Source organism: Dreissena polymorpha, unplaced genomic scaffold (genome assembly GCF_020536995.1).
Source record: "Dreissena polymorpha isolate Duluth1 unplaced genomic scaffold, UMN_Dpol_1.0 chrUn009, whole genome shotgun sequence".
NCBI lineage: Eukaryota > Metazoa > Mollusca > Bivalvia > Myida > Dreissenidae > Dreissena > Dreissena polymorpha.
In genome coordinates, this window is record NW_026273323.1 from 693,241 (window position 1) to 709,693 (window position 16,453).

Sequence of the window (16,453 nt, forward strand, 5' to 3'; positions counted from 1 at the left end):
TTTTCACAGTTTCTTGTCACAGCCTAGTTTAGCTTTCCAGTTAATAATGTAGGCCCCTGATTAAAAATACAGATGTGAGTTGAAAGTATTGTTTAACTCTCGTTACTTGGTACTTGGTGTCTGTGTTTGTCACTTATATAGAGTAATCTGCGTTTCAGATTTCTTTTCAGAAGATTGTATTCAAAAGTTGCTTGACATTCTTTTATCTCATTGTTCTGAATTTAAAAAGGCAAACCTTAAATAAAAAACGTGTAAACAATAAAAAATGGATTCATTAATAACCTGACTGCTGTTAATGGATGTTTTTATTACTACTATTGATCATATTGAAAGTATGAAAGCAAGGAAACAAGAACATGAATGGCAATGAAATGACATATTGACAAGATGATAGGCAGTAAACAAAACCAATGAATATGAGTACAATTAGATTGAGTGCCCATCCTAACTACGTTCCAGAATACTACATTTAAGCCAATAAAATGGTCAAACTAAGTGACGTTAAAATAATGCTTCTTACTTAGTCTAGCAGTTAAATAACACACTTGTTTAACTATACATTTTTAACATAAGCTATTCATCTTGAACAGTAATCAGACATTTGATAATGTAAATGCATTATTATCCCCCACCATAGGTGTAGGGATATTTGTTTGGCGTTGTCCTTCCTTCCATCCGTCCGTCCTTCTGTCCATCCGTCCGCTCGTCTGGCACTTTTGTGTCCAGAGCCATATCTTGGAAGTGCTTTGGCGGATTTCATTGAAACTTGGTATGAGTATATATATGGATAAGAAGATGATGCACGCCAAATGGCATTGTACACCATTGGATAATAACGGAGTTATGGCCCTTTGTATCTTGAAAAAATGCTTTTTTTCTGTGTCTGGAGCCATATCTTGGAAGTGCTTTGACGGATTTTATTGAAACTTGGTATGAATATATATATGGATAAGAGGATGATGCATGTTGGTATTGTCCATCCGTCCAGAAAACTTATGTGTCCAGAAGTACATTGGCAGGGGATATCAATTCAACGAATTTGCTTGTTAAAATTGATTTCTTTATACACAGTATGCTTTAGGACATTGTTTTTTATCATACGTGTTACCGGAGTGCGGATCCTAAAAAAACATTTCTATTTCTTTGTTCACCATGTGACCTGGTACTTTATTCATGGTGTGAATTAGATGTATGTGGATCTGTTCATAATCAGATTTGGACGCAAATTTTTATGCTGCTTCTTTTGTTTGTTCCAACACACTTTTATTTAAAATGAAAGAACTTTCATTTAAACCCTTGTACGTGTAGTTCATTTATAAATATACGCTTATTAGTTTAGCGGACTGCACAGGCTAATCTGGGATGACACTTTATGCATGTGCATTATGCCCAGTTTTCTCAGAACATGACTCAATTAAAGCATTTACAGACTGCAACAAGCATATGACATTGCATGGAAATGAACAGTCATAAAAATGTATGAGAAAAAGAACAAACGATCATGTTCATTTAATGTCTAAGTATTAAAATTTCACAAAATGAAGTGTTTAAAGAATAATTATAACAAGAAAATAATGCAGCGTGATGACAAAGGGTAAAAAGATAGCTTAATTTAGTCTTGGACTTCCGGTAATGATTTAAACTAACAGACTATTTAGTTTTAGATAGCTGCTTTCTTATTTATGACAGTAGACAAAATACTGGGCTTTCTTCCTACTTCGGTCAATATATTATCTCCCACATATCAGCACATTTCACGCTGAGTATTGTGGGAAAACCTTTTTATTTTTCAAAAGGTAATGATTTTTTTAAAGGCATGTTTATAGTCCTTCCAATCACATGAAATATGATTTTGTTGTAATCATAATTCAACATAGGGTCAACAAGATGGTGGTAAAAATAATAATATTGAATTATAGGGGCACTGTTAAGGTTCTCACACCCACACTAACAATAAAATGAAAGATGTATTGTTGCTTTTATACCATGTAAAGAATGGAACATTTCAGCATTTTTATTTTCCTTGTTATAAAGTACCGGAAAACGGCACTTTCCCAATGAGGAAAAAACTACAAATTTCCCAATTGCTGTCAAAAATATTCCCAAATGAAGGTTTCTAAAAAAAAAATGTTTGTTTTTTTTTATAAATAAAATTCAACATTTAGTTAGTTTCCCTATGCAGCTCTATAGTTTGAACCTAAGTAAATATAATATTGACAACTTGACAACACTTTTTCCCCAAGTGGTACCGGTACTTTTCCCAATGGGGCAAAAAAAAAAGGCTGCATTTATATGTATTAAGAGTAATACAAAAGAAGAAAAAAAACTAGATTTACTATAAAACTATACAGATGCTCAATCTGTACATTTTCTGAAATGTTCTGATAACAAAATTAATTTTGGCACCGTTTCATAATCCACAAAGTATTAATAAATCCTTAATGTAAATAATAACAAGTTGATTTTTTCAAGAAAAAAAACTTTCTAGGAGAAAAACTTATTTAGTTACATTAAAGTGCCTGCTTTTAAGGTTAAACAAAAAGTACTTGACAAGTGCTTGTTATATTTAAAAATATGGACAGAATATTACAATTGTACTGCCAGAACATTAAGTCAACATATTTTGATTGAGAAAGTCACCATGTTGATGTCTGGTTCCAAACTAAAAAACAAGTCTGGGGGCCGTTTCATAAACGATTGTGTGACAATTATAACTTACGAGAGAATTTTGTAATCTATATAAGTAGACGAACTAGATCGCCATGCTCATCAAATATATACGGCGCTAGAGATGCCAATACAATTAATTAAGTACTGAAAATTTATAATCATATGATATGGAATTTAGCAATTTTGCATCTTCGAAAAATGTATCATATCGTAAATGTGTACTACGATGCTTATTGAAACGGTCCCCTGATGTTATGCTCTTATAAAAATGAAGGTTCAACATAGTCTGAACCAACTGCGAGGTATATAAAAAACACAGTGCTTATAATGGTAGTGAAGAGAGTTAACATCACAAACGCTACAATATCTATAGCTTGGCCGACATCTTGCCATGAGAATTTAACATCATTTTCATCTTGGCTTCCAGCACTGCTTTTGCCTTTGGGTGAAATCTCACTTTCTTGTGGCATAACGAAGAGAAGCTGTGATTTTTGGTTACTTATGCTCGATCTCATGTTATTGTTTGCTGCTTCCTCTGTCCCATCGGTCTGTGATTTGGAGTCTTGCATTTTCATAGTTTCTGGATTAACCTTGGCTGCACTGCACAGCATACGATTAACACCTTTTATCAGAAGTTGATACCATCTTCCAACAGGTATGTTATCCGGTTTATGGTACACCCTCATGTTGAGAATGACAATCACCATGGATAGTAGGCTGACAATGACGCCTGTGAATAAGAAACCGGTGACAAGCGCTAAAGGTTGCGAAGTTTTCGGCATCTGGTCGGCCACAATTGTCAGGAACACGGCTAGCGCAAGCATCATTGTGATTGAGTAGCCGACCCTCTCCCCCGATTGGTATGGCAGCAGAAACACAAGTGATGTTACTATTGTCATGCCAATGATCGGCAGTATTATTACCATAATGTAAAACATTGATTGCCTCCTCAGGTATACACGATACACAACAGTGGACTGATCAAGCTGTTGTCTTGAAAAAAAGTCTATTCTCTCAACAATCCACTCAGCGGTTTCATTAGAATAGACTGCAAAACCTCCCTCCGGGGTGTTTAACTGGATTTGTGTAAAATCATAATCCAGAGTAAAAAACGTAATATCACAAACCTGCTTGTCTAATGGCCAGTATTTCATATTGAACTTACATGCGCTTTCAATCACGTCGCCAGGATTCATTGATGCGTGTCCATTAGCTAAAACTGTTACATGCAACTCTGAATCCCACATGGTTGTGAATTCTATTGGAGTACCAAGGGCGATGGGAGGCTTCCATACCTCGTTTTGATAGTACAGAACTCGTTTTATGCCGCCGTTGTTTGGGCTATTCCATTTTAGTCTCTCATCGACCCAAGTGCATAATGTCGAGCAGACGACAGTCAATATGCCCTGTACACTGTCAACCTCTACTATTTGATACAAATTCAAGGTTACGTTCACCTTCATGACCTCTGATTGATTGTTGATTGGCATCACATCAGGATGGTAGTTTTGAAGCATGTCTGAGCGTAGTTTAGTCATGTTTTCGTATGTCTGGCCATCAGCAAACTGAATAACAGCTTGTATGATAAAAGCAACTAGTTTCATATGATCCATTCTTATTTTCTCCATTTTCACAGTTTCTTGTGACAGCCTAGTTTAGTTTTCCAGTTAATAATGTAGGCCCCTTAATGAAAATACAGATGTGAGTTGAAAGTAATGTTTAACTCTCGTTACTTGGTACTCAGTGTCTGTTTTTGTCACTTACATAGAGTAATCTGCGTTCCAGATTTCTTTTCAGAACATTGGATTAACCTTTAAATCTTACTGAATTACTAATTTCAGTAGTATAAACTAATATTAATCCTAGGTCCTATTGAATTGCAGATCATGTTTTAATAATATTATGATTATCTGTTAAAACACCTATTGGGACATGGTACTGGTGGTAATTACTGTCACACGTTTTACTGTGACCTTGTTTTTATAGAAAACCAAAGAACATTTTAAAAGGGAAGCTAGACATACAGCTTATGGGGGTGTAAATGTGAGTGTATTGGTACAATGGCTTTCCATGATTTAACTGGACAGCTAAGACCACTAGCTGATTAACAAAATATTATTTAATATAGTTATTAAGAATCTATGGGTTCTATTAACATGGTAAAATTTGATTACGAAGGGATAAACAATTTAATAACAATAACAGGGTAACAATATCATGTGTTTATTTAAACCTTTACGTATTTTTACATGTTTTTAGTAACTTAGAAAGTTAAATTTATTTAGATACCTTTCTTATTAAATTCAAGTTTTAAAGGCTTCATTTCCAACCCATAGTTACTGATGAGCAACAAACAGCATAAAACCTGAACACACTGCGAGTTACTCGCAGGCTGTTCTTGTTTTTTGCTGGTTCCAAAGCAATTTTTACTTTGCTTCTTGTGGGGGAAAGGGTTAAACTCTGAAATCTTCTTTATTTTGATGACATTATTCACTTGAGCGCAAAGTATTAATGGTGAGCTATGTTGTGGCATCCTCATTGTGCGTTGTTTCCATTGCATCATGTTTTTTCAACTTTTAGGATTGTATCACACTAGGGGTCTCATTTTTATGCGCCCGGTAAGGTGGCATATAGCAGTTGAACTGTCCGTCCGTCCGTCCATCGATCCGTCCGAAAACTTTACCATTGGCCATAACTTTAACAATATTGAAGATAGCAACTTGATATTTGGCATGCATGTGTATCTCATGAAGCTGCACATTTTGAGTGATGAAATTTCAAGGTCAAAAGTAAAAAAATACAATCCAAGGGAAGTAATAAGCTTTAAAAGGGAGATCATTTTAAAACCTGCAAAATGATATATTGATTTTTTTTAATTTCAAAGCGGCGCAATAGGGGGCATTGTGTGTCTGACAAACACATCTCTTGTTTATCCAATCTTGATGAAACTTGATCTGAATGTTTATCTGACAATACCTATTCCAACTCACAATCTGGATCTCATGCTTCCGATCTTCTTCTTCTTTGCGTTCGCGATCTCATGCTTCCGATAACAAAGTCTCCTGGTAAAGTCTTAGAAAAACCTAGTTATCCCTTTAAAAGTCACAATTTTACTTAATTTGGTCAGAATTATTATTTCGACAATAAATTGGCCCAAATTGAATTTGTTCAACCTGCATCCACAACTTGTTCACCAGGTCAAGTCTTAGATAAACTTTGTTTCCTCTTTGGAGTCTACATTTATTACTCAATTTTGATAGAAACTTTTTATGCCCCCGGATCGAAAGATGGGGGGTATATTGCTTTTGGCCTTTCAGTCTTTCTGTCTGTCTGTCTGTCTGTCTGTCTGTCTGTCTGTCTGTCTGTCTGTCTGTCTGTCTGTCTGTCTGTCATTGTATGTGTGTGTGTGAAAACTTTAACCTTGGTTAAATTTGATAACTTTTGCATTATTGAAGATAGCAACTTCATATTTAGCATGCATGTGTATCTCACGGAGCTGCACATTTTGAGTGGTAAAAAGTCAAGGTCAAGGTCATCCTTCAAGGTCAAATATCATTGTATTTTTATGCCCTAGGATCGATAGATCAGGGGTATATTGTTTTTGTTCTGTCTGTCTGTCTGTCTGTCTGCCTGCCTGCCTGCCTGCCTGCCTGCCTGCCTGCCTGCCTGCCTGCCTGTCTGTCTGTCTGTCTGTCTGTCTGTCTGTCTGTCTGTCTGTTTGTCTGTATGTCTGTCTGTCTGTCTGTCTGTCTGTATGTCTGTCTGTCTGTATGTCTGTCTGTCTGTCAGTCATTCTGTCCCAAAACTTTAACCTTGGTTAAAGTTTGAAAACTTTTGCAATATTGAACATAGCAACTTGATATTTACCATGCATGTGGAGCTGCACATTTTGAGTGGTGAAAGGTCAAGTGATCCTTCAAGGTCAAAGGTAAAAAATAAAAATAAAAAAAATAAATTGATTTTCATTTCTCCATCCAATCTCAATGTATCTCATGGAGCTGCTCATTTTTGAGTGGTGAAAAGTCAAGGTCAAGGTCATCCTTCAAGGTCAAAGGTCAAATATCATTGTATTTTTCTTTCCTAAAAATTTAACCTTTATTAAAGTTTTATCATAACTTTTTTAATATTGAACACAACAACTTCATATTTGGCATGCATGTGTATCTCGTGGAGCTGCACATTTTGAGTGGTGAAAGGTCTAGGTCGATGTCATCCTTCAAGGGCAAAGGTCAAATATTAAAAAAATTAATTCATTTCTCCATTTAATCTCTTACTTACTTCTCATGAAGCTGCACATTTTGAGTGGTGAAAGGTCATCCTTCAAGGTCAAAGGTCAAATATATGGCTTCAAACTGCGCAATAGGGGGCATTGTGTTTCTTACAAACACATCTCTTGTTCTTTCCTAAAACTTTAACCTTCGTTAAAGTTTGGTCATAACATTTTTAATATTGAAGATATCGACTTGATATTTGGCATGCATGTGTATCTCATGGAGCTGCATGTTTTGAGTGGTGAAAGGTCAAGGTTGTCCTTTAAGGTCAAAGGTCAAATGTATGGTTTCAAAGCGGCGCAATAGGGGACATTGTGTTTCTTACAAACACATCTCTTGTTTATAATGTTTATCTTATTAATATCTTCGCCAAGTTCGATTGTGGATCACATGCATTCAAACACAAGGTCAATTAATACATTGTTACATATCTAGAAACCACATGTAAGTCTAATTCTTGAAACCTGGTCTGAATGTTTATCTTGTCAATATCTTGTCCAAGTTTAAAAAGTTAGTTTAATAGACACATTTTTTTTTCTTGCTCTTGATTAGAATGTATATCTTTATGATATCAACATCATGTTTGAATCTGGGTTACTGGGTTCAAACACGAGGTCAACAGGTCAAGTTCTTAATAATGTGTATACCCTGAACTCAGGTGAGTGCTTTGGTGTTGTTCTGGAAAAAGAAATGGTCTTGCTTGTGTGTTTATTATCTTAAACAAAAGCTTCCAATAATGTTTCAGATATAGCAGAGATGAGCCTTTCTTTTGCAGGTGCAATAGTGATCCCAGAGACCATTGTAAGAGACGTGGACTGTGGGGAAGTAGAGAGCACGCTTGAAGGAGACAGAGGCATGGAGACCATGAGGGGTGGGCGTCTCTACAGTATTCAAGACAAAATGGGGCTGCTTGATGAACCTGATATAGCTGTTGCGGACACAGTCTCCTCAAGAACAGGTATGTCTGGGAGTTTGTCCTTTTGAAAGGGAAACAGCAGGGTGGTAGGATTGAGCAAACAGGACAAACATGGGCTATTTGATGATCCCTACATAGATGTGGCTAAAAAAATGTTATCAAGGAAAGGTGTACGTATGTGGCTGAATCAATCACATCAGGACAAACTAAAAGGGTATGATGCGGATGGTGTTATGGTTTTGAATTGCAGTAAGCAGGTATGGGGTGAAACTGCTACTACTAGTACTGCTAATGCTACTTCTGCTGCTGTTTCTACTTCTACTACTACTTTTACTACTACTTCTACTACTACTATTAATACTTCTGCTACTACTTCTACTGTTACTTCTGCTGCTGATGCCACTACATGCACTACCACTAACACCACTACTTCTACTATCACTACTACTTACTGTTGCAACTACATTGTGGTCAAGAAGTATCATATCTTTATCAATAAACATCAACATATTTAAGCAACAAACTTATTCATATGTGTCTTGTTCTGAGAAGACTGGGCTTAATGCTTGTGCGTAAAGTGTCATCCCAGATTAGCCTGTGCAGTCCGCACAGGCTAATCAGGGACGACACTTTCCGCCTAAACTTGATTTTTGGTAAGGAGGGACTTCCTTGAAACTAAAAAGTTCTGGGACGACACTTTAGGCAAATGAATTAAGTCCAGTTTTCTCAGAACAAGACACATATAGTTACAGTTCAAGACAAATAATGTTATACTGACATGTTTGTATGATAATTTGAATACAGTTATCACTAAAAAATATTTTACTCCTTGTTAATTATAACTCAAATAATTTTGTTTCTCTTGCTGCCTCAAAACATAAAGATTTCATATCAATTTTGTAACAGATATGACTAATTATTCAATAAACCATGAGCGTGATAAAACCAATTGTAAAAATAGCATCAAAATGCCAATGGGTTGTTTATTGACTTTCGCCATGTCTGATAATTGGAACTGGATGACATCATGTAATCCACCTCTTGTGAAGGTTTATTTTGACAATAGAAAAACAGCACAGGGTTATTCAGTGACCATATAAAGAAATGAATAGATTGCATGACATGCAGATTATTATCCCCACGCTTTTTGAAAAAAAGGTGGGGATATTGTGGTTATCTCCGCCGTCCGTCCGTCCGTCCGTCCGTCTGTCTGTCTGTCTGTCTGTCCGTCCGTCCTGGCCACTATCTCCTCCTACACTAAAAGCACTAGAACCTTGAAACTTACACACATGGTAGCTATGAGCATATGTGCGACCCTGCACTATTTGGAATTTTGATCTGACCCCTGGGTCAAAAGTTATAGCGGTTGGGGTGGGGCCGCGTCAGAAATTATCACTCATTTTTTTATGTTATTTTACATTTACTTCTTTATTTCTACACCGATTCACTTCAAATTGATACTGGACCTCTCTTATAACAATACGGTCAATCTCAACCATGCATGGCCCCATTCCCAACCCTGGGGCGCCCCGCCCACATAGGCCACACCCACCAAAAATTTCCATTTACTATATTTTTTTCATTTCTACACGGATTCACTTCAAATTGATACTGAACTTTTGTTATGACATTAGGGTCAATCTCAACTATGCATGGCCCCAATCCCAACCCTGGGGCGCCCGCCCACATAGGCCACACCCACCAAAAAATTCCATTTACTATAATTTTTTCATTTCTACACGGATTCACTTCAAATTGATACTGAACTTCTCTTATGACATTAGGGTCAATCTCAACTATGCATGGCCCCATAACCAACCCTGGGGCCCCGCCCACATAGACCACACCCACCCAAAATTGCCTTTACTATAATTTCTTCATTTCTACACCGATTCACTTCAAATTGATATTGAACTTCTCTTATGACTATACAGTCAATCTCAACTATGCATGGCCCCATAACCAACCCTGGGGCGCCCCGCCCACATAGACCACACCCACCCAAAATTGCCTTTTACTATAATTTCTTCATTTCTACACCGATTCACTTCAAATTGATACTGAACCTCTCTTATGACAATACGGTCAATCTCAACTATGCATGGCCCCATTACCAACCCTGGGGCCCCGCCCACATAGACCACACCCACCCAAAATTGCCTTTTACTATAATTTCTTCTTTTCTACACCGATTCACTTCAAATTGATACTGAACTTCTCTTATGACAATATGGTCAATCTCAACTATGCATGGCACAATTACCAACCCTGGGGCGCCCTGCCCACATGTCACACCCACCCAAAATTGCCTTTTACTATAACTTCTTCATTTCTACACCAATTCACTTCTAATTGATGATGAACTTCTCTTATGACAATACGGTCAATCTCAGCTATGCATGGCCCCATTACCAACCCTGGGGCACACCTAGGTCAAACATTCGGCGTGGGGATACGCGTCGGCCTCTGCCGCGCCATTTCTAGTTCCATCTTGGTTCAGTGGTTCAGAGTTGCTCAGGGCTTTAGAAAACAAACAGTGGATTAACACAGAACTACCGTAATTGCTCTATGTTTTCGGACACTCTAAGTTTTCGGACACCCGCTTTTTTAGCAAAAATAATTATTTTTCGTGACTCATTATTTTCGGACACACGAGTTTTCGTCCGTTATTCATGTCTCTAAGTTTTCGGACAGTATATTTTACATCGTTATTTTACCAAATTTCGAACCTTTTTTTGATATCTAATGACACTTTGATCATGGAGTTTTACAACCAGATTAACATCATAAATCATTGCGGGTGCATGCCTGAGGGCAATGGACCATTACATTTGCGTTATTGGGTAAATAACCTTGTAAACCGGTATAAAACAATGGTTTCGCCCGATCGCATAAGCGTTATGACAATAACCAGGGGTAGTGTCAATTAACAGTTCAATTATCTACCGCAATGGTACTACCCCTTCTCAGTTAAATAACTGTGACAAATACTAAATGTTTCAAAATGTGATGCACCCTATTACAAGTTTTACGAACAATGGAAGGTGTTACACAACAACTATCGGAAATGAACAAACCAAGAATTCATAGTTTGCTTTTTTATTGCGTTAATTACAGGTTCATACAAGCGTGTATCGGTACATCACATGCTCATTTTTGAACTCGTTGGTCAAAGTACAACCTTAAAGTAACTTTCTGTTAAATAAATTATGCATTTACAATTATTTAAAATGCAGTGCAAACATGTATAACTGTAATTTATAGATACAATTGACGCTATTTTCGGACACTTTCATTTTCGACTCTAAGTTTTCGGACACCTGTATTTTGTTAATATTTTTCGGATCTAAGTTTTCGGACACGAAAATTTTATATTATTTTTACAGTAATCTGGTATTATTCTTTCACACAGTTTTAGGTCCATGAAATCGTGACCAAGTATTGATCAGTTTGAAATAGCCACAATGATTATTTGAGATTATGGACACCTAAATATAAACCACTTTCAACCCTACATCAACAATACTGTTTTTCTGAATAATGCTAAAACTTCCACTGCAAATGCTTATATTAATGTTGCAATTTGATGAGGTTGACACAATGTCCTCAAGACCAGGTACAGGTATTGTGTGGGTCTTTCTAGAAGGTGATTCAGCATGCTGAAAATACTGCTGAAAATACTGGCACACTTGGGCTGGAGGTAGCTGTGGCTTACACTATATCCATAGGACCAGACTCAATACCATCTAAACTAAAGGAGAAATACTGTTCTTTTTAAAACACATAAAAACCCATTATTTATCGAATATCAAATAGTACATGTTAAAACGTTTTTGCACCTCACTTCAATTCAATAACGGTGTTTTTAGCGAGAACGATAACAACAAAGTCGCAATTTTGTGCACCTCACTTCAATTCAATTCAATAACGGTGTTATTAGCGTGAACAATTACAACACAGTCGCGGATTTTGCACCTTATGTCAATTCAATAACGGTGTTATTAGCAAGAATGATTAGTCGCCAATTTTCACACAGTCGGATATACTTGCCATTTTCCAGAAGTGATGTAAATTTCACACATGTTAGTGCTCTCAATAACGAACCGGCATTATAGGGATTTGAATGTGATATTTCTCGCAACTTAAGCAGGAAAATTTGGTGAAAATGAAAGATAAAAGTGATTATGAAGAGTTTTCTGTTGAACCATACATCAGGGGTAAGATTTTTCCGCAGATCGGGTTGTCCAGGGGTAATACAGTGATTCATGTAAATTCTTTTTTAAAAATGGGGGAGGGGGTTACGACTGATTCCACGGGCTTACTTTATAACCGGCCCGAAAAATGCGCGGCCTGTGAAACCTCTCCGTATATTACACTAGTAGATCCTGCCTCTGCATTTCTTGAAGTGAGCGATGACATTGGGTGTCTTTTTCCACTCTTCCAACTAAAATCAGTATTTTAAAATGTGTTTTATATATCTTTGCTGATTCATTTGCAAATGGCGCCTTTGTGAAACAATAATGAAGATTATTGAACAGACGAACGAATCTCACAAAATCTCTGAGATAGAAAAAATATAGAAAGACAAATTTAAATGGGAAAGGGAAGAAACAACAATGGATATAAATCAGAAAGAGATACCACTTTCTGAATGGGTACAGAAGATCGACTGTCTGAGTAAGGCTAAAGTCATATTCCATGTGAAAAAATCATGAACTATTGATCCTGTGGTAAAATGTCGTTACATGTAGTTGAACACTGTAAAATTGTTAACCTTATTTTGAATTTAAATATATTGAGCTCAAACAAAAGATTGCCATCATTGTTCACAGGAATTGGAACACACATTGATTTTAATCACAATTAATACCTATGACTTTGCATAATAATTTAAATTTAAAAAGATTTTCAAAATTAAATATTATTAGTAAGATTAAGTTTGTGTATATTTAAATTACTTTTTTTAAAGGTTTGTAATTTTGTTATGCATGTGATTGGCATAGTCAAAATCAGTTTACAGAATTGTCCTCCCCTCAGACTTCACCTCAATCACACCCCTGGTACATGTATGAGCCAGAATGTAGTGACTGTTAATCAGATTTGCACATCTATCTATGTGATACATTCAGTCAATGTTTTACGATTGGTGTTTTACTTGAAGGCTATGATTTTGCAATATATTGTCAGTGCACTGATTGTTTCCATGGTTTTTCATAAACATTAGATTGTCAGTAAGCTGATTGTTACCATGGTTTTTATGCCACCGGTAGGGTGGCATATAGCAGTTGAACTGTCCGTCAGTCAGTGTGTCTGTCCATCCGTCCGAAAAAACACTTTAACGTTGGCCATAATTTTTTAAATATTGATGATAGCACCTTGATATTTGGCATGCATGTGTATCTCATGGAGCTGCACATTTGAGTGGTAAAATTTCAAGGTTTACATCATCCTTCAAGGTCTAGGGTCGAAAAATCCAAGTCAAGGGAAGTTATAAGCTTTAAATGGACATTGTTATCTGACCATCTCACGTATATATTTTTGTTAAATGAATCAAAGCGGCGCAGTAGGTTCTTACAAACACATTGTGGTAAAAGGTCAAAGGCATCCTTTTCGGTCTACGGTTAAAAATACAGATTTAAGGGAAGTAATAAGCTTTAAAAATGGAGAAAATTATTCAATATTGAACATAGCCCCTTTATACATTTGGCATGCATGTGTATCTCATGGAGCTGCACATTTTGAGTGGTGAATCTACAGTCACGGTAGTGGCTATTAATTATTTGCTACTAAAAATAGAGATTTGTTACAGACATTTGTTTTCAAGGGAAGTAATTTATATAATTATCAATTCTTATATTATATATTTCCTAACCAAGAATTGAAGTTCTTTTCACAGTTACTGTACAAATTTATTATTTTGATTATTTATAACCCAAATGATGGATTTTTCAAAGTTTGATTGATTTTTCAAAGTTTTTATTTAAATGATATAATTAAAATTTCTTTGATGTTCATTATGTGCCTGTGGACTTATGTCCATAGTTACATGATCAACTCTGGTTATGATCTCTTTTAAACCACAGGCCTTGGTTGTCAGTGATGTCTGACATGGTCATAATTGTCTGTGAGACCCTCCACACCCACACCCCCCCCCCCCACCCCCGGTTGGATTGGACAAAATTTAAGGGAAGTAATAACCTTTAAAGGGAGATTATTTCTATACCTGCCAAATGAAATAGAAATTTTATTTCAACAACAGGGGGCATTGTATTTCTGACAAACACATCTCTTGTTGGGTCACTAGGTCAAAGGTCAAGGTCACTGTGACCTCTTAAAAAGAAGAAAAAAAAAATCTGACAAGCTTTCGCAGCCGAGCGTGGCACCCGTTATGCGGTGCTCTTGTTAGCTCTACTGGTCTAAGGCCTGAAGAGCTTATGTCATGGCGTGGTGTCCGTCGTCCGTCCGCGCGTGTTTGCCTTAGACTTTTTCTTGTTTACGCAATCATATAGTCCACAGTTTTCATCCAGTTCTTTTCAAACTTGTTCAGTGTCTTTATATTAATGAGTACTCCAAACCTATTGAAAATGGGCTACATCAGAGTAAAAAGTCCAGAATTATCTCCCCTTAAATTTGAGAAAATTGTGAAATAAGACTTGTTTACACAATAATACGGAATTTTCCTATTAATTCGTATATATTCACACTAATGTCAAGCCTGACTGGATGGTGGGGCGGGTGAGGAGTGGTACTGAAGGCTTTCACGTGCTTCAGCTCCATCATCTGGGGCAGCTGCAGACTTTCTTGTATGTTTCTGGCAGACCATCACAGGGAGTACCCGTGTATGACCTGGTCTTTGTTAAAATTGATTTTTATTTCCTCAAATATATGTGCAGACGTGAAAAGACTGGAACAATTAAAATATCATAATATTAACACGTGCAGACGTAGTAAAAAGAATGTATTATACATATCAAATAACTAATTTTCTTTATTCCTTTGTTAAAGTTTAAAAAGTTTATCAATGTAACCATGTATTGTATCAATAAATTTAAGGTTCTTTTAACGGGTACTTGGGGCGCTCTACACCTTAAGGTATGTGATGAATAAATTTTATGAAAAAAGAAAAAACTCTGGCTATGATCTCTTTTAAACCACAGGCGTTGGTCATTATTGACTGTGAGACCCCCCCCCCCCCCCCCCCCCCCCCCCCCCCCCCCCCGGGTTGGATTGGACAAAATTCAAGGGAAGTAATAACCTTTAAAGGGAGATTATTTCTATACCTGCCAAATGATAAATAGAATTTTTAACCAGGTTTTCCGAAGGAAAAAACTGGTTATTAGATTGGCGAATGCGGGCGGGCGGGCGGAACAAGCTTGTCCGGGCCATAACTATGTCGTTCATTGTCAGATTTTAAAATCATTTGGCACATTTGACGGTGTGTCGCGCGAAATAATTACGTCGATATCTCCAAGGTCAAGGTCACACTTTGAGTTCAAAGGTCAAAAATGGCCATAAATGAGCTTGTCCAAGCCATAACTATGTCGTTCATTGTCAGATTTTAAAATCATTTGGCACATTTGTTCACCATTATTGGACGGTGTGTCGCGCGAAATAATTACGTCGATATCTCCAAGGTCAAGGTCACACTTTGAGTTCAAAGGTCAAAAATGGCCATAAATGTCCCTTGAGATATAACCTTCATATTTGGTATGCATGTGTATATGGACAAGGCCTTTCCATACGCACAACAATTTTGACCCCTGTGACCTTGACCTTGAAGTCTGGGTCTGCGTTTAGGTTTCAAAATCTGCGTTTAGGTTTCGAAAAATGCTCTTAACTTCTATGTCCCTTGAGATATAACCTTCATATTTGGTATGCATGTGTATATGGACAACGCCTTTCCATACGCACACAAATTTTGACCGTCCGTCCGTCCGTCCGTGTGTCCGTCCGAAAACTTTAACGTTGCTCATAACTTTTGCAATATTGAAGATAGCAACTTGATATTTGCCATGCATGTGTATCTTATGAAGCTGCACATTTTTAGTGGTGAAAGGTCAAGGTCATCCTTCATGGTCAAAGGTCAAAAAAAAAAAATTCATGTGCATATCTCCAATGTCAAGGTTGCCACGACTAAAAATAGATTTATTTTAAAACAAACTTACAAAGGGGGTTAATTTTCTTTGTTCATTTCAAAAGTTCAGTTTGAGTTGTCTCCCTTTATCAGATTTTTTTTCACAATGAAAACCTGGTTTTGTGACAATTTTGTCCCTTGTTATTTCAATGCAGCGCAGTAGAGGGCATTGTGTTTCTGACAAACACATCTCTTGTTCATAGATGTTAGATTGTGAAAACACTGATTGTTTCCATGATTTCTCATACACATTATATTGCCAGCACACTGATTATTTTCATGGTTTCTGGAAGACATTAAATTGTCAATATAGTGACCCCCCGTTTATCCGGACATGTCCATTCTGGCAGAAATTTCTGGATTAACAAATCTTCCGGATTATCGAAGCAGTGCTGTGTCAAGAGTTAAAATTTACTTGACATAAACCTTATGTTTATGTACATTTTCATACTTATTTCGCAT

The 16,453-nt window shown here is 36.7% G+C and overlaps 1 protein-coding gene across 4 annotated transcripts in view; it reads left to right on the forward strand.

Moving 5' to 3' along the window:
- LOC127863473 (uncharacterized) overlaps positions 1-16,453 on the forward strand; it is a 100,629-nt gene that overhangs the window by 61,483 nt on the left and 22,693 nt on the right. For all 4 annotated transcript variants that reach the window (XM_052403020.1, XM_052403016.1, XM_052403017.1 and 1 more), the window contains exon 17: positions 7,717-7,899. In XM_052403020.1, the coding sequence (XP_052258980.1) occupies positions 7,717-7,899 (183 nt within the window). The remainder of the gene's footprint in view (positions 1-7,716; positions 7,900-16,453) is intronic.